The sequence below is a fragment of the Nicotiana tabacum genome, chromosome 9 (genome assembly GCF_000715075.1).
Source record: "Nicotiana tabacum cultivar K326 chromosome 9, ASM71507v2, whole genome shotgun sequence".
Taxonomy (NCBI): Eukaryota; Viridiplantae; Streptophyta; class Magnoliopsida; order Solanales; family Solanaceae; genus Nicotiana; species Nicotiana tabacum.
Genome location: NC_134088.1, coordinates 122,942,226 through 122,961,987, shown reverse-complemented (window position 1 = coordinate 122,961,987; position 19,762 = coordinate 122,942,226). Strand labels below are relative to the sequence as shown.

Sequence of the window (19,762 nt, the reverse complement as noted above, 5' to 3'; positions counted from 1 at the left end):
ATAGTTTTATACTCGTGAAAATGACACCAGGTAGCCACTTTTAAGCATGTTGTTTAAGATATATCAACAGTTTATAATGTATTTAAAGATCAGCCAATTTCGTTCAAACTTAAGGATACGGCGTCCTAGAGTTTAAACCTCAAAATTGTTCGAAAATTGTATTTAAAGTTCAAATTTTATGTTCTGAATTTTAAATTAATAGTTCAGAAATTCAGAAAATTTAGTCCTGAAGTTTGGGTGAATTGGCTAATCTTTAAATACAATAAATATATTTTAAATAGAGTGCTTAAAAGTGATTATTGTTGCACTTCACCCAGTAAGAGCCATGTCAGAGTACCTTCCTTTTTGGTGTATAATCTCTGATTGGATATGGACCTTTTGGATTGTTTGAGTAAGAGAAGTAAAAATGAAAATTTATACAGACTAGCCTATGTGGCCTAGACAAAGAACTACGTACAAAATTTATGTGCTTTCATAAGTTCTTCTCTCTCTTTTTTATTGGTTGATTATATTCTAAGTTGGCATATTTAAATGGATTGTGTTCATTTTCACAACTTAGAATGAGAGAGAGGAAAGTAATTAGGAGGACTGTGATTCTTGATTTGTTATAATAAATTCTTTAATCATGCCTATTGAACTGAAATTTTCTTACAGAAAACGAGGTGATGGCATTAATCGGTGGGTTTTTTGGACTCAGCATAATGGTGATGAGTTGAACCAAGTTAAATCCCTCTTTCCAGTTCTCAGTAAGTTCTTCTATTTCTTTGTTTGTGTTTGTGGCCTTGGTCTTTTTTTCCTTTTTTTTTTTGAAATTGCATTTTTTTTTGTTGTATAATATTGGTCTGAGCTGAGATTAAATGGAGTGAAATGATTTGTGAGAATTCATATTGCCGATTCAACTTGCTCGACATTGAGTTGTAATTGTTGTTTGTAATGAATTGGGAAAGGAGCTGTTAAGAAAGCAAAATTAGTTAGTGGACAGTTACTGAAATAATTGAGAATCATTTTAAGCCTACATAGCCTGTAAATAATATGAGTCATAACAGTGATGTCTTGTAATTTTTCTTGAGAAATATCCGGAATTTTATCCATTTTTAGTATCAATGAAATTCATGTATCTTTTAATTTCTGTTGAGTATTAGAGATCACTAAGTTGAAGGGGAGCTTTGGTGTAACTGGTAATATTGTTGTCATGTGACCAGGAGGTTATGAGTTCGAGCCGTGGAAACAACCTCCTGTAGAAATGCAAGGTAAGGTTGCGTACAATAGACCCTTGTGGTACGGCCTTTCCCCGGACCTCGCGCATAGCGGGAGCTTAGTGCACCGGGCTGCCCTTATTAGAGATCATTAAGTTGTTTTGTTTCGAAATTCTCTAACGTCAATCTTGCTCGATTTTTCATTGAAAAGGAGATTCTACTCAACCTGATACAAATGGTGACAGTCAATTGAACAGATTGACAATCAAGAATCTAGTCGAGCTTCTTGATGTTCAAGGTACTTGTTTGATTCAATTTTGGGCACCTATAAGGATTAACAGTGGGAAGACTTTCTTAACAACAGCAGACCAGCCTTTTGCTTTTAATGGCAAGATTCACGAGGGTCTGTGGGCGTACAGGCGCGTATCTCTTCTCACAATAGCGTCCGTGGACTCCACAGAGATCGATGAAACTAAACGCGTCCATGTTCATGGCCGTCCAGCGCGCGTCTTCAGAAGTGGAATGCCTGAATTCAGCCCTCATGTCAGATACTATTACATGGATGAATACCCTTTGCGCAATTTCGCAATGTGTTTGGGAGTAGGTAGCTATTGGACTTTGCCAGTGTTTGAGAGTTCAGGTGACCGTTGCATTGGCGTACTGGAATATGCTTTCGAAGCAAATGTAGGTCTTGATCTTTACTCTACCTTAGACCGTCTCATCAACAATCACAGAATACTTAAGGTATATCCTATATGCCCCCTACTTTTTGTAGAGTTTAACTTCTATATATTGTACACAATAAAAGATAGTTTTACACTATAAAGTCGCCTAAGAGATAGCTACAACCGACTACACCATCAGCTTTTATGAGCTAGATTATATATCCTCATAAGCATGACCACAAGAAATGCAATGTTCTCAAGTAATTTTGTGACTGAAAAACCTTGATAAACAGAAGTCACACGACATGCATGTTGGAGTTAATTCCACTCAGGTTTCAATTAAATAAGTGGAAGTTTTCAAGTTCACTACATCAAGTAACTTGGGCAAATGAAACTTTTGATAGTCTTGAGAATTTTGCTTACAACTCGAAAGTGAAACATTTCAAGAATTTGTGGATTAGGAGTCCTCAGGATAACCACTTTTGATGGTTACTCCTTCTGTACCATTGCTATTTTCCATGTTGGCTTTGGTGGAAACTTAGAAAATAATGATTGTTGTTGGGATTCTCATAACATTAGAGTTCTTAGTCTTCTGTCCTCATTGGATTGCTCATTGTCATCAACGACAATAACGACTACTACTACTACGACTTAGTCGCGAATAAGTTGGGTAAATTCCCCACATGATTGAATATCAAAATTGAATATCAATTGCAATTAGGCTTCCTCTAAATGCTCGAGTACAGCCTAGTTCGCTTTTAGTTGTATTTCATTCTACCCTGAACCTTATATTATTTGCAGACAATGGGTCTAGCTCTCATTCCTTCATGGTTAGCATGCTCGCAAGAGGTAAACTCTCCTCATTATGCATTTCTCTATAAGCAAGTGAAAAGTTGAACATTTATCTTGAACAATACATTAAAAAAAAAAGGCTGCTCAGTGTACTAAGCTCCCGCTATGTGCGGGTTCCGGGGAAGGACGGACAACAAGGGTCTATTGTACGCAGCCTTACCCTGCATTTCTGCAAGAGGTTGTTTCTACGGCTCGAACCCATGACCTCCTGGTCATATGGCGGCAACTTTTACCAGTTACGCCAAGGCTCCCCTTCTATCTTGAACAATACATGAAGTCTCTCTCTTTCCCACCTCCACTCTATTTATGTAATTTAATTTGCTCAAAGCAGATACAAGAAGTATGGGAGCAAGAACTTGCTAAAGTAAAGGAGGCCTTGGAAGTAACATGTAAGACTCACAGGTTACTCTTTGCTCAAACTTGGATTTCTGTGCTTGATTCAAGTAGAACACAAATGTTGATCACCTCGCCCCCAACCAAATATTGGAGTGAAGAGATAACGTCTCTTGAATTTTTGGCTGTTAGTGACCTACATCATGTACGGATTGGTCAAGGATTGGTTGGAAAAGTGCTTTCATCAAAGGGTTCATGTTTTTGCAGAGATATAACTCAATTGAGCATAGATTTTTACCCCTTCGTACCAATTGCACGCTGTGCTGGATTTACCGCCTGTTTTGCAATTTTTGTGAGACTGAATAGTGCATGCCACATGGTACTAGAATTCTTTTTACCTAATGATGAGACGCTCGATAGAAATCCACAGTTTCTTGAGCAAGCTATTAGCCACAATTCGAGAGCAACTTCTGAGCTTTTTCCTTGATTCAGGACCAAGCCTGTTTGTTGAGGTTATCAGAATTGCTCCTGTTGATGAGCTTGATTCCTTTGAGATAAGCCAACTACAACAAGGGGTTCGATCAAAGGGAAACGAAAAGATGGTGCTTTTTGATTCGTTGAATAAAGATTCCGCTGATTTAGGACCTTCGAGTTCAACTGACATAGGAGCTCATCACATGGAAATTGCAAAGGATACTCCTGATAACGGAGAAGAAACTGTGCTGCCAGATTCAGCACACAAACAAGGAGTTGAGGAAGCTGATGCAATGGACAAAGAAAAGAGTTCTGTACATTTCATACTTGCAACATCATTTGCTGTTTCAGAGAAAAAATTGCAGCAAAACTTGTCTACTGATAAAGCTTCGCTTGATGAAAAACTTGATTCCTTCGAAATAGGCCATCGTCAACTTCCCTCGATGGTACAATATGACACCATCAATCAAATATTTGGTTTTGATCCTTCAAGTTCATCTGATTTAGAAGAAATTATAACTGCGGATTATGGACGTGATACTCAATTGAATCTTCAGTCAAAGAAGAGAGGAGAAAGTACACAGCCAGATTTGGCACATCAGCAGAGAGTGGAGGAAGCTGATGTAGGCGACAAACGAAGGCATTCTGTGCACGTCGAAGAGAATGCAAATTCCCATAATTGTCCAGAGAAACATAAAAGGATAAAGAGGATAGAAAAGGAGTATGGTATTAGTCGTAGTGTTCTAGAAGAACAATTTGGAAAGAAACTTTCTGATGCTGCAAAGAGTTTAGGAGGTAAGCATATCTTTTCAATATAGGCATTTCGCAACTTCATAAACATTCACCAAGCTTGATGCTAACTTTTTTTCTTGCAGTTGCTCGAAGTACCTTGAAGCGGATGTGCAGAGACTACGATATATACAGGTGGCCACGTAGTAAGTCTGCAAATGATGTATGCTCGCTTTCTGAAAACAAACCAGTAAAAAGAGTTGAAAACCAGACGGGGAATTCCAGTCGAGAAGACCTGCAGCTACCACATGCTGGTCTGTCTAATGGAATGGATACAACTACGACGTTGACTCAGAGGAAGAAACCTACGGCTACATTTCAGAGTGACAACGCCATGAGCGTAAAGGTAACTTACAAAGATGTGACTATAAGGTTTCCGTTCTCTCTTTCATCGGGGAAAATTGATTTGGAAACAGAAGTTGAAAAGAGATTGAAATTAGTACTTATTGGAAGTTATTCTATCAAGTATGAAGATGAAGATAACGATTGGATTGCAATAACTTGCGATTCAGATTTAGAGTATGGAATGCACACTTTAAGATCATTAGGAAGAACTACAATGAAGATGTTGGTTGAGCCCTTGAATTGATTTTACTGATTATGTACACGATATATGTCCCTTATTTTTAGTGTACACAACTTGTGTTACATTCTAGAGGTTTTCAATACTCTAAGAATGATATTCCTTGTTTTTCCATCATCTGATTCTGGTTTAATATTTCTATCTATTTTCCAAGAAAGAAACAAATGTTAGACAAAGTAAGCCATTAATACTTGTATTAGAATAGACTATCTATATCATACCCCTTGGGGTGCGGCCCTTTTCCGGACCCTGCGGGAATACGGGATGCCTTGTTCATCGGGCCACCCTCTTTTTTTAATAGCAGAAACCGAGAAGTTCTTATCAACCTTACAATAAGAAAAAAAGTTAGTGTAAAAAATTTATCTTTAGAGGACAAATGTTCCACTGTCCCTTAACCACAATTATTTTCTTTCTAATTTAGTTAGGTATAAATACAGTATTTGCCCATGAAATTAGTCGGCGTGTTCTAGAAGAACAATTTGAAAAGGAAATTCCTGCAGAAAATTGAGACCACTGGTAATCATAAGACCTAAATTAGAATCTGATACTCAAGTTTCTTCTAATGATATCTTTCAGCTCAAATCTTTACTCGTTTAGAGAAATAATAGAGCTTTAATATAATCTATGAGAAATTAGGAGAGTTTATGTCTAATAAGAGTGCATGAAGGTTCTAACAGCAGCTGAAGTATTGCAGAATAATTACGTAAGTAAAGTGCGCTTTCTCCAACAGCATAAGCTTTTAAACAAGTTGGCCACACAATTTAACATGGTATTAAAACATGAAGAAGCCGAGATTCAAGTCTCGGTGCAACCCAATATATATCAAAGGGAATTTCTATGTGCATGACCATTAAAAATGAACCAAACTCGTATGTGACAGGGGTCGTGTTGAAAACATAATTAAGTAAATTAAAATGTTCCATCTCTAACGGCTTTAACTTTTGGATGAGTTGGTCACACTTCAATATAAAGTTGACGTGTGACGAAAGCAAAAATGTTGATTATCTCGTTGTATATTCTTTTTTGCAGTTAGTCCAAGTACACTGAAGCGCATCTATACGTATGTTAGTAAGTCTTACAAAAGATATACTGTGTGTTGTATTTTTCTGAGAGCAAATTAGTAAAGACAGACGGTGAATTCCGTCCATTAAAATGGCAACAACTGATGATACTTTGAATCAAAGGAATGAATTCAAGGCTACAGACCAACAGTTTAAACTGACAACAACAAGAATTTTGAATAATCATGAAAATGGTGAGAGATTGACAGAAAGGAAGCTGAAATAATTTATGACAAATAGCTCTGATTTTGAAGACAACAGAATAATCATGATGGTTTAATTTTTGCCTCAATGTACTCAATGAGTTAAGTTGCAAGGAAGAAACGAGCAAATTAAGACTCAATGTACTATCAATGAAAATGAATCAAACTACACCTCAACCACAATCTATTAGGAATCAGCAGATGATTCCTCTGTATGGTCCATTTTATTTGTGCCATTGGCCATTTCATTCAATTATGAATCATTTATATTAAATTGCAGGTTCAATCTAGACGCAAGTTCAGAATTTACAGTCATTATTCAGAATAAGTGTAATCTCTGTGAAACAACAATAACAACATACCCAGTAAAGTCTCACAAATGAGGTCTGGGAAAAGTAAAGATGTTTCTGATAGACTCTCTGCTAAAGAAACGCATAATTACCGCAATTAAGATAAGGAAATGCGACAAAGGAAAATCCAGGTAAAGATAAACAGTAATCACGGTCAGAAAAAGATAACCGAAGCAAAAGCAATACAGGTCCGAAATCTAAAAATAGGGAATACGAGAATACACTAGTACTACAGGAATAACAAGCAATACAGGTATGAAAAAGAATTACACTTGACGCCTTTCTAACCTTCTACCATAATCCTGGATCTCCACACCCTCCTATCAAGGGTCATGTCCTTGACAAGCTGAAGATGTGTCATGTCCTGCCTAATCACCACTCGTAATACTTCTTCGGTCTACCTCTACCTCTCCTTGGCCCCACCATAGCCAACCTCTCACACCTGCTCACCGGAATCTGTGCATCTCATCTTCACATGCCCAAAACTTCTCGCATTAATATGCAAGGTAATGGGAAGATTGATGATGATGTCACCTATCGTATTGCAACGGAGTAGATGAAATGGAGACTCGCATCTGGCGTCTTGTATGATAAAAAGGTGCCACTGAGACTTGAAGATAAATTTTACAGAGTGGTTGTTAGACCGCCTATGTTGTATGGGGCGGAGTATTGGCCAGTCAAGACCTCTCATGTTCAGAAAATGAAAGTAACGGTAATGAAGATATCGAGATGGATATATGGACATAGTAAGAGAAATATGATTTGGAATGAAGAGATATTCAGGACAAGGTAGGAGTGGCCACAGTGGCGGATAAGATGCAGGAAGCACAATTGAGAACGTTTGGGCATGTGAAGATGAGATGCACAGATCCCGGTGAGTAGGTGTGAGAGGTTGGCTATGGTGGGGCCAAGGAGAGGTAGAGGTAGACCGAAGAAGTATTACGAGTGGTGATTAGGCAGGACATGACACATCTTCAGCTTGTCAAGGACATGACCCTTGATAGGAGGGTGTGGAGATCCAGGATTAAGGTAGTAGGTTAGAAAGACATCAAGTGTAATTCTTTTTCGTACATGTATTGCTTGTTATTCCTGTAGTACTAGAGTATTCTCGTGTTCCCTATTTTTATATTTCAGACCTGTATTGCTTTTGCTTCGGTTATCTTTTTCTGACTGTGATTACTGTTTATCTTTACATGGATTTTCCTTTGTCGCATTTCCTTATCTTATTTGCGGTAATTATGCATTTCTTTAGAAGATAGTCTATCGGAAACACCATCTCTTCTTTGCCCATACCTCATTTGTGAGACTTTACTGGGTATATTGTTATTGTTGTTTCATAAAAATTACACTTATTCTGAATAATGACCGTAAATTTTGAACTTGCGTCTGGATTGAACCAGCAATTTAATATAAATGATTCATAATTGAATGAAATGGCCAATGGCACAAATAAAATGGACCATATAGAGGAATCATCTGCTGATCCCTAACAGTTTATGGTTGAGGTGTAGTTTGATTCATTTTAATTTATAGTACATTGAGTTTTATTTTGTTCATTTCTTCCTTGCAACTTAACTCATTAAGTACATTGAGGCAAAAATTAAACCATCATGATTATTCTGTTGTCTTCAAAATCAGAGCTATTTGTCATAGATTATTTCAGCTTCCTTTCTGTCAATCTCTCACCAATTTCATGATTATTCAAAATTCTGTCACGCCCCGACCTTGGGGAGCGCGACCGGCGCTCAACAGAGTTACCCTGGTCGAGCAAGCCTGCACAATGTCGTCTACCCAACTCACCCATGAATAAAGAAAAGAATACATTTCATTAATTAGACGGTAAGGGGCCATGTGTACAACACATGTTCATTTTCACAAGTTACATCATTAACAAATTCCTAAAATAGTACACTATACAATCATAGTTCAAGTGGAACAGATGATACAATTATAACATTTTTATTTCAACCTTCCCAAAATAAGATACAACTCACACTATGTCTACGGAGCCTCTAACAGAAACAAAAATGTGCTAAGATAGTGTCGGCAACAAGGCCCCGGCTATACCTCAAAATGCTATGTACAAAGGACAAGAGATACAGGACCCCGAAATGAAGTGGGGTTTACCAAGTCATTTGAGGAGAGGGTGTGTTGTTGTCACTGATCAATACCACCTGTATCTATTAAATATGTAGTGCCCTCGACAAAAGGGACGTTAGTACATATGGAATAGTACTAATATGTAAAACTAAACACCCTCTCATTAGAACAAATAACGGTAAACGGAGAAGGGAACATGAAATCATTAAGAGACTCAAACCACATCAAGGTGTCAAGTTAGGGGAAAGATAATTTCAAGTAAGTTTCAATCTTTTTAAGTTGGGAGATCTTTAGTACCAATACACCATCGTATTTTTAGCACGGAGTCCGATCTCAGCCCAACCAGCTAAGCAATCTCACCTCAAGATATCCACTCACAATACCACCATGTGCGTGGCATGTCGTCCGATCTCAACCCGATCGACTAAGCCGTCTCACCACAATGCCGTGTGGATCGACATCACATCACATTTCGCTAGAAATAATCTCATCCCATTCAAGGGGAAACATCTCAACACATCATTTTCATATCATATAAGGGGAAACAATCTCATCACATTAACACGGGTATTTACCCCTCAATTACTCCTACACCGGCACGTGTAGTTTCAGGTTTATGTTGTTCCGACCTACCCTTCCTCAGTGACTAAACGATACTCCCAAAGCATTTATTATTAAAAAGATTCACAACTCATTTTAACATCTTGTTCATGCCTCTTTGTTTTATTGGAACTAATGGCCTCGAATGTAATATCATTTTTGGCACGTCGGACGTATTTCATATTCCATACTTACTGTTTCACTTTCAAACATCATCGCGGATCGTCAACAACAAACATTTTTATTCAAGACTTTAAGTACCCATCTGAGCAATTAAGGGTCTTAGGGACATGTGATTTCTTACACAATTCGACATGATAGCTTTCATTAGAAATATGTTTTCAAGTCATAACATATTAACACACAACCCATACCTAAATCACATTCTCAAATAGTAACTCAACATAGCAAAAACATTTGGAATACATATTGAACGCATATATCTTTTGACACGAGGCTTATTCGGAATAATCAATTTATAATGAGCAACACGGGACTTACAAGGCCATTGTGGGGTTCAATTCTAAAAGAGGAGTTTTGACAACATACCTCACTTTGAGCTTTTCTTAATTCACTACACAGTTCCGAAAATCCTAGCAACTTTGATCTATCTAGAGATATAGCAAAATTGAACACAAATTAGGAAGGAGTTCATGTTTCCAGCTCATTTGAGCATTTTATCAAACACTAGGTGGGTATTATAATTTCAAGGTCCTCATATGGTGGATTCCTTCATTCCACTACCCAAAGTCTATCCAGTTTAGCTCAACAATCTTTCCCCAAACCTTGATAGTACATGCATGCATAATGGACAACTCCCACACTCAAGAATGGCTTTTCTCATTACTTGTTTTTTGTTAAATCCCGAAATTGAGGGTTAGAGGGTAGAATCTTACCTTTAGGATGAAAACCTAGTGAGGTTTTCCTTGCTAATTCCCCAAACCTTGAGCAAGAATTGAGAAATAATGAGTTTAGGAATCCCTTTTCACTCTAGAGCACTTCCCCACTCTCAAAATATCACGTTTTTACCTTACAAATAGTCTTCAACGACTGTATATCGAAATAGGGTTGGGTTAAAAAAATTAGAAAAATGAAGCCCCGTTGCAGATCTGCGGTCGCATAAATGAAGCCTCGTTGCAGATCTGCGGTCGCATATGCGACCGCATAATGCTTCTGCGGTCCGCAAAATAGACTGTATAATGGACCTCCGAAACTAGGCATTTCGGCTTCACTCTGTGACAGGTCTGCGGTCCGCAGACCAATTCTTCGGTCGCATAATGTATCGCAGAACGACCCTCCGAATGTTTTATGTTAGATCTGTGATAGATTGTGCGGCCCGCAAAATGATTATGCAGTCACATAATAGACAACATAATGGTCCTAAAATTAGCTCAAGTTTCTGCTTCATTTCGCGGCAGATCTACGGTCCGCAGATCAGTTCTGCGATCGCAGAATGGACCGTAGAAATGCCCTGCGCTGCCAAAAATTTTCTTCAACTCCCCAACACACTGTTCAACCCAAAAGGTTTGTATCTTCTATAATCATCAATACATAAATCTATCTCGGCACCACGAAACCCCGGGTTTTAGGTAAAATTTTACCGGGCCTTACATCCTCCCCCACTTAGGATCATTCGTCCTCGAATGAGGGACAAAATCCGCCATTAGCATCCACTGTGATTCAACTATTACTTAACACACCAACAATCCCCAAATTATTTACTAACTCCCTAAATTTCCAAATATTTCGGCAGAGCTTCCCCTGTAATTGGGCCTATCCACCTGTCACAGAATCCCATAAACCAATTCTAACAACATAACCATAACACAACGATGTAAAACAATATGGAAATAACACCGGAAACAACGCCATAAACATTGTATTACCAAGAGGGATTATCCTGAGCATAAGTTGTACAGGGGGAACATAATTTGTGGAAAGTTAGCTCTTTAACAACATGGATAAAATTACATAGCTATTCAAATAAATTAGGGTACTTGTTCTTCATCTCTTCCTCGTCTTCACATGTGGCCTCTTCAACCTGTTGGTTTCGCCATAGCACTTTCACGGAGGCAATCTCTTTATTTCTCAACTTCTGAACTTGCCTATCAAGAATGGTAATTGGAATTTCTTCATAAGTCAGTCCTTCATTAACCTCTATAGTCTCAACCGGAACAATAAGCGACGGATCTCCAACCACCTTCTTCAACATGGATATATGAAATACCGGGTACACTAAAGACATCTCTGTAGGTAGTTCTAGCCTGTAAGCCACCTGACCGATCCTCTGAATGATTCTGTACGGTCCTACATACCTTGGACTCAATTTCCCCTTCTTACCAAACCGCATTACCCCCTTCATTGGGGGGGCATGGGGGAAACCTTCAAGAATACCCAATCATCCTCTTAGAACTCCAAATTCCTACGACGTATATCCGAATAGGACTTCTGACGACTCTGGGAAGTTTTCAACTGTTCCTTAATGATCTTAACCTTCTCCGTAGCCTGATGCGCGAGGTATGGTCCTATCAACTCCGCTTCCCCAATCTCTAACCATCCAATGGGAGATCTACATCTCCTACCATATAGAGCCTCGAATGATTCCATCTGAATGCTAGCATGATAACTATTATTGTAGGAAAATTCTATGAGCGGCAAATGATCATCTCAGCTACCTTTGAAGTCAAGAATGCAAACGCGCAATATATCCTCGAGCGTCTGAATAGTCCTCTATGCTTGACCGTCGGTATGTGGATGGAAAGTTGTACTAAGATTTACCTGAGTACCCAACCCTTGTTGAAATTTTTTCCAAAAGTTAGCTGTGAACTGTACCCCCCGATCAGAAATGATGGAAGCTGGAGTGCAATGCAACCTGACTATTTCCTTGATATACAACTGAGCATACTGTTCCGCTGTGTCGGTAGCCTTAACATGTAATAAGTGTGCTTATTTCGTGAATCGATCCACAATCACCCAAATCGAGTCGAACTTGTGAGGAGTGCAAGGTAGTTCTACCACAAAGTCCATATTGATCATCTCCCATTTTCACATCGGAATTTCTATGTTCTGTGCCAACCCACCGGGCCTTTGGTGTTTGGCCTTCACTTGCTGACAATTTGGACATCTTGCCACAAAGTCCACTACATCTTTGTAGAGCTTGGGTGAACGGAATACCTAAAAGTGTGAGTCTCTGCCATGATTCTTTCCCAGAGACTATCCACATTTGGAACACATAGTCGCCCTTGGTACCTTAGGGTACCATCATCCATGCCAAGAGAAAAGGCTATGGTCTTATATATATGAATCCCCTCCTTAAATTGTACCAACAATTGGTCGTTGTATTGCTTTTCCTTGACTTTCACAACAAGCGATGATTCGGCCCTATTTTGCACAATCACTCCTCCTTCACTAGAATCCGCAAGATGAACTCCCAAACTAGCCAACCGATGAACCTCCTTGGCCAACAACCTTTGATATTCCTCCAAGTGAGCCAAACTACCCGTAGATTTCCGGCTAAGAGCATCTGCTACTACATTAGCCTTCCTCGGGTGATACAGAATATCGATGTCGTAATCCTTGAGTAACTCAAGCCATCTTCTATGCCTCAAATTCAATTCCTTATGTTTGAAAATGTATTGAAGGACTCTTATGGTCCGTGAATATATCCACATGGACCCCATATAGATAATGACGCCAAATCTTCAATGCAAATACCACTGCTGCAAGCTCTAAGTCATGTGTTGGATAGTTCTTTTCATGATTCTTGTGTTGCCTAGAATCATAAGCTATTATCTTGCCATGTTGCATTAACACACACCCAAGTCCGATTCTTGAAGCATCACAATATACCACAAACCCGTTTGTACCCTCTGGTAGGGTCAACACCGGTGCCGTAGTCAATCTTGATTTCAACTCTTGGAAGCTCCTTTCACAAGCATCTGACCATTGGAACTTCTGCGTCAATTTAGTCAACGGGGAGGCAAGGGTAGAGAACCCCTTCACAAACTTCCTATAATATCCAGCTAAGCCTAAGAAACTGCGAATCTCTGTTGGGGTAGCAGGCCTAGGCTAATTCTTCACCGCTGAAATCTTCTGAGGATCAACCTTAATTCCTTATCTAGAGACAACATGACCCAAGAACGTGATAAATTCAAGCCAAAAGGACATTACCAGAAATTCAAAGTGCCCAAACCTGGTCCTGAAAGCTGTTTTCGAAATATCCTACTCCCTGATCTTCAATTGGTGATACCCGGATCTTAAATCAATCTCGGAGAAGTACTTAGCACCCTGCAATTGGTCAAACAAGTCATCTATCCTTGGCAGTGGGTACTTATTCTTGATCGTGACTTTGTTGAGTTGCCAATAGTCAATACACTTTCTTCCTTACAAAAAGGACCGGTGCGCCCCAAGGCGACACACTCTGCCGGATGAAACCCTTCTCTAATAAATCCTTTAATTGTTCCTATAGCTCCTTCAATTCTGCTGGTGCCATTCTATAAGGTGTAATAGATATAGGTTGCATGCCTGGCATCACCTCAATCCCAAAATCAATCTCCCTATCTGGCGGGATTCCAGGGAGCTCGTCCTGAAAGACCTCCGAAAATTCATTCATAATTAGCACAAACTCAAGTGTAGGTGCCTCAGCGTCAGTGTCCGTAACTCGGACCAAATGGTAAATACACCCCATATTTTAGGTACCTCAGCACCACGAAACCCCGGGTTTTAGGTAAAAGTTTACGGGGCCTTACATTCTTGTTGTTGTCAGTTTAAACTATTGGTCTGTAGCCTTGAATTCATTCCTTTGATTCAAAGTATCATCAGTTGTTGCCATTTCAATGGATGGAATTCACCGTTTGTCTTTACTAATTTTCTATCAGAAAAATACATAACACAATAAATCTTTTGTAAGACTTACTAACATACGTACAGATGCGCTTCAATGTACTTGGACTAACTGCAAAAAGAATATACAATGAGATAATCAACATTCTTGCTATCGTCACACGTCAACTTTATGTTGAAGTATGACAAACTCATCCAAAAGTTTATGTTGGGTCCATCCCATGGCCCATGTGAAAGAAGAGAAGTTTTCTTTGGCTTTGAAAACTTCAAGCCAACCAAATCAATACTAGAAAAGATTTGGGCAGCAATTGTTCTTTGATTTCACATGTACAAGCTGACTTTTGCAGTAGATATTGATGTCATTACATACATCTCATGAGCAATCTACAAGTATAAATAGGTGCCTCTACTTTCATTTTGTAAAACATACCAACAAAGAGAAAAAGAAAGAGCGGGGCATCACAGACAAGGTATAAAAAAATAGTCCGTGAGAAAGATAGAGAGTGTGAACAATATTGTTGTAAGGTCAGAATATCAAAAGAGTGTTATTTCTTTTGAGTATTGCAGTGGTATTTGGAGTATTTTACTCGGACCTACAAAGTGTAAAAGTCCTTGCTATAGTGATATCAGTTGCTCCTCTCGGGCCGTAGTTTTTTTCTTATTCAAAAGGGTTTTCCACGTAAAATGCTTGGTATCGTTATCACTCTTTTATTCTTATTAATTACCATATCTCGGTGCTATATTATTATTACACTTTTATTATCATAAATATTATTTATGTGGGGGTTTATTCCCAACAACTGGTATCAAAGCATAGGTTCTGCTCGTTCGCAGAAGTACTATTCACTGCCGGTAGTACTATACTCGGTGAAAATAAATGTCTGAAGTAAAGTACGAGGTAGTAAAAATTCAACGGAGATGATGTTGTAAATAACATCATTTATAAACACACCGCATGTGGTATTTGGATAAGGTTGGAAAGCCTATACATATCCAAAATACTGACAAATAATGCGTACCTAAAGAAGCAGTTATACGCCCTACACATGAGTGAAGGTATGAATTTTTTGTCACATTTAAATGTGTTTAACGGACTAATCACACAACTCGCCAACCTTAGAGTGAAAATTGAGGAAGAAGATAAAGCCATCTTGCTATTGAACTCATTTCCATCTTCGTATGATAATTTAGCAACAACCATCTTGCATGGTAAGACTACCATTCAGTTGAAAGATGTCACATCGACTCTTCTACTCAATGAAAAGATGAGAAAGAAGCCTGAAAATCAAGGACAAGCTCTCATCACAGAAGGTAGAGGTAGGAGTTATCGAAGGAGTTCGAGCAACTATGGTAGATCCGGAGCTCATGGGAAGTCTAAGAACCGATCCAAATCAAGATCTAGAAATTGCTACAATTATGATCAACCAGGTCACTTCAAAAGATATTGCCCAAATCTAAGAAAGGGCAAAGGTGAAACCAGTGGCCAGAAGAATGACGACAACATAACTGCCATGGTGCAAAATAATGATAATGTTGTTCTTTTCATTAATGAGGAAGAAAAATGCATGCACTTGGCAGATCCAGAGTCGGAATGGGTGGTTGACACAGTGGCATCTTACTATGCCATACCGGTAAGAGATTTTTTTTACAAATATGTAGTAGGTGATTTGGCACTGTGAGAATGGGTAACACAAGTTACTTAAAGATTGCGGGGATTGGTGACATTGTATCAAGATAAATGTCGGATGCATATTGGTTCTAAAGGACGTGCGGCATGTACCTGATTTGCGGATGAACTTGATCTCGAGAATTGCTTTAGACCGAGATGGATACGAGAACTATTTGTCAAATCAAAGTGGATACTCACCAAGGGATCATTAGTGATTGCAATAGGAGTTGCTCGTGGCACGTTGTACAGGAAAAATGCAGAAATATGCCGAGGTAAGTTGAACACGACACAAAATGAGATTTCTATAGATTTGTGGCACAAAAGAACAGGTCATATGAGCGAGAAGGGATTGAAGATTCTTTCCAGAAAATCACTCATCTCTTTTGACAAAGGTACAACGATAAAACCTTGTGACTATTATTTATTTGGTAAGCAACTTAGAGTCTCATTTCAAACAGCGTCTGAAAGAAAATTGAATATACTTGATTTGGTATATTCTGATGTTTGTGGTTCAATGAAAATTGAATCGATGGGCGGTAACAAATATTTAGTTACTTCCATAAGTTTCATGCTCTGGTGGAAAGGGAGACGGGTCGAAAGCTAAAGCGTCTCCGAAGTGACAATGGAGGTGAGTACACTTCAAGGGAATTTGAAGAGTATTGTTCAAGTCATAGGATCAGACATGAAAGGACAGTTCCTGGAACCCCACAACACAATGGCGTAGCCGAGAGGATGAAGCGCACCATTGTTGAGAAGTTGAGAAGCATGCTCAGAATGGCTAAACTGCCTAAGTCATTCTGGGGTGAAGCAGTTCAGACAACTTGTTACCTAATCAATAGGAGTCCATCAGTTCCATTGGAGTTTAACATCCCAGAGAGAGTTTGGACCAACAAGGAAGTGTCTGACTCACATCTAAAGGTGTTCGGTTGCACAGCTTTTGCACATGTACCAAAGGAGCAGAGAATAAAGCTGGATGATAAATACGTTCCCTGCATATTCATCAGATATGGATATGAAGAGTTCGGGTACAGATTGTGGGATCCTGTAAAGAAGAAGGTCATCAATAGCAGAGATGTAGTCTTCCAAAAAGGTGAAGTTGGAACTATAGATGACCAGTGAGAGAAGACAAAGAATGGTATAATCCCTAACCTATTACCATTCCTTCTACTTCTAACAATCCCACAAATGCAGAAAGTAGGACCGACGAGATTGCCGAATAAGGGGAGCAACCTGATGAGGTTATTGAGCAGGGGGAGTAACTTAATGATGATGTCGAGCAAGTGCAGTACCCTACTCAGGAAGAAGAACAACCTCAACCTCTGAGGAGATCAGAAAGGCCAAGGGTAGAGTCATGCAGGTACCCTTCAACAGAATATGTCTTCATCAGTGATGAGGGGTAGCCAGAAAGTCTTAAAGAGGTGTTGTCCCATCCAGAAAAGAACCAGTGGATGAAAGCCATGCAAGAAGATATGGAATCTCTACATAAAAATTGCACGTACAAGCTGGTTGAACTTCCAACTGGTAAAATACCACTCAAATGTAAGTGGGTCTTTAAACTCAAGAAAGATGGAAACGACAAGTTGGTAAGATACAAAGCTCGATTGGTGGTTAAAGGCTTCAAACAGAAGAAATGTATTGATTTTGATGAAATATTTGCACCTGTTGTCAAAATGACTTCTATTCAAATAGTCTTGAGCTTAACAACTAGCCTAAATCTTGAAGTAGGGTAGTTGGATGTGAAAACTGCATTTCTTCACGGAGATTTGGAAGAGGAGATTTATGTGGAGAAGCCAGAAGGATTTGAAGTAGCTGGAAAGAAACACATCGTGTGCAAATTGAATAAAAGTCTTTATGGGTTGATGTAAGGCCCCATAATTGTTCTTTACTAGAACCCGTGGTTTCATGGTGCCGAGGGAGGTTAATGTGTACAGACTTTTTAGGTTTTGTAGTGTGTCGGGGAGTTGAAGAAATGATTTTGAAGAACATGGTGTTTCTGCGGTCCACTATGCGACCGCAGAACCATTTTGTGGGCCGCAGATCGGCCGTGAAGTGAAGCAAAAATTGAACCAATTTTGAGGACCATTATGCGGTCCATTATGCGCCCGCATAACCATTTCACGGGCCGCACCATCCGTCGCAGACTCAGCATGAAAATTTCTGAGGGGGACTTTTGCGGTGCATTATGCAATCGCATAACTGGTCTGCGGACCGCAGACCTGTCGCAGACCCAACCCGAGCAACCCAGTTTTGGTTGCATAGTCATTTTGCGGTCTGGTCTGCAATCGCAAACCCGATTTCGTAAGCTTAAGTTTGGAAAAATTTCAACCGATCTCATTTTTATAAAACGCCCTTGGGGTTATTTCAGAGGGTTCCAATTGCTACTTTTAGAGAGAAGAAGTGCTCTAAAGTGAGAAGAGAAATTCCTAAGCTAATTGTTTATCAATCCTTACTCAAGAAATGGAGAATTCACAAGGAAAACTCACAATAGAAGAACCTTGAAATCAAGATGCACACCTAGTGTTTGATAAAATGCTTAAATGAGCTGAACCCACGAATATCTTCCTAATTATAGTTCAATTTTGTTATGTCTCTAAATAGATTGATGTTTCTAGGATTTACGGAATATTGTAATAACTTAAGGAAAGCTCAAAACGAGGTATGTTGACTAAACTTTTCTCTTAGAATTAAATCCCGTGATGTTCTCGTAAGCCTCAAGTTTGATGGGCCAAGTTCTTATTTCTCATGTTCCAAGTCATTCCTTATAAATTTGACTATTCCGAATAAGCATTGTGTCAAAATATATATGCTCAATATGTGCTCCAAATGCTCCTATCACATTATGTTATCCTTCGGGAATGTGTTCAAGTATGGTTTGTGTATTACAATGTTATAACTTAAATTCGTATTTCAAATGAAAGTTGTTATGCCAAATGATGGAATAAAACTCAATGTGCTTACGACTCTTACTGCTTATATATGAACTTAAAGACATAATTTGAAATTCTCTTATTGATGATAATACATGGTAACGCGCGAAAGTTACAGGGATGAGTATGAAATATGAAATACGGACGACGTGCCGAGAATGATATTAAAATTGTGGCCACTAGTGCCAATAAAATGGAAAGATGTGTGAAAGATTATGAAATGAGCTAAGAATACTTTGAATAATAAATTCTTTGGGAGTATCGTTTAATCACCGAGGAAGGATAGGTCAAAATAATTTAGCCACAAAACTACACGTGCTGGTGTAGGAGTAATCGGGGGGTAAATCCCCGTATTGATGTGATGAGATTATTCCCTTTAATTGGGATGAGATTGATTTGATGAGATTATTTCCCTTATTTGGGATGAGATGATTGCTAGTGGCATTGTGGTGAGACGGCTTAGCCGATCGGGCTGAGATCGGACACCATGTCGCGCACATGGTGGTATTGTGATTGGATATCTCTAATAAGACGGCTTAACTGATCAGGCCGAGATTAGACTCCGTGCTAAAAACATAGTGGTATATCGGTATTAAAGATCTCCCAATCTAAAATAAGGTAATTTACTTGAAATCTTATCTTGCTCCTAACTTGATGTTATGGTATTGTTTGAGGCTCCTATTGATTTAATGATTGTTCTCCCTTGTATTATTATTCGTTCTATTGAGATGGTGTTTAGTCATTCATAATAGTGCTATTTCATATGTACTAACATCGATTTTGCCGGGGGCGCTGCATCTTTAATGGATGCTGGTGGTTCCACAACATGCGGCATTGATCAGTGATAGTGGTACACCCTTTTCCCAACTGACTTGGTGAGCCCCACTTCATCTCGGGGGCGTATGTCTTTTGTTCCGTGTGTATTATGTTTTGAGGTATAGCCGGGGCCTTGTTGCCGACATTATCATAGTACTCTTGTGTATCTATTAGAGGCTCTGTATATATAGTGTGGGTTGTATATTGGTGTTGGGAAAGTCAAACTAGTAATGTTGTATTTGCATCTCATGTCCCACTTCAAACTATGAAAGTGTATGTATTTTGAGATTATAAATGACATA

The 19,762-nt window shown here is 39.0% G+C and overlaps 1 protein-coding gene across 6 annotated transcripts; it reads left to right on the top strand.

Annotated features, from left to right (window-relative positions):
- The first annotated feature begins 362 nt into the window (after positions 1–362).
- LOC107795712 (protein NLP7-like) lies at positions 363–5,009 on the top strand. 6 transcript variants are annotated; one of them, XM_075222194.1, is made up of 6 exons: positions 363–746; positions 1,203–1,250; positions 1,408–1,940; positions 2,663–2,710; positions 3,045–3,102; positions 3,539–3,658. In XM_075222194.1, coding segments are annotated over exons 1-6 (810 nt in total). In that variant the 5' UTR covers positions 363–625; the 3' UTR covers positions 3,541–3,658. The 6 variants fall into 6 exon arrangements, with proteins under 6 accessions (XP_075078295.1, XP_075078293.1, XP_075078292.1 ...); XM_075222190.1 differs by having other exon boundaries at positions 368–746; positions 3,045–3,671; XM_075222192.1 differs by lacking the exon at positions 2,663–2,710 and having other exon boundaries at positions 365–746; positions 3,045–3,671.
- Positions 5,010–19,762: the final 14,753 nt, after the last annotated feature.

Excerpts from the sequence above, each read along its gene's own strand:
- LOC107795712 (XM_016618391.2), top strand. The coding sequence starts at position 3,448 with ATGATGAGACGCTCGATAGAAATCCACAGTTTCTTGAGCAAGCTATTA. Across the intron at positions 4,316-4,395 it reads TGCTGCAAAGAGTTTAGGAG|TTGCTCGAAGTACCTTGAAG; the intron begins GTAAGCATATCT and ends TTTTTCTTGCAG.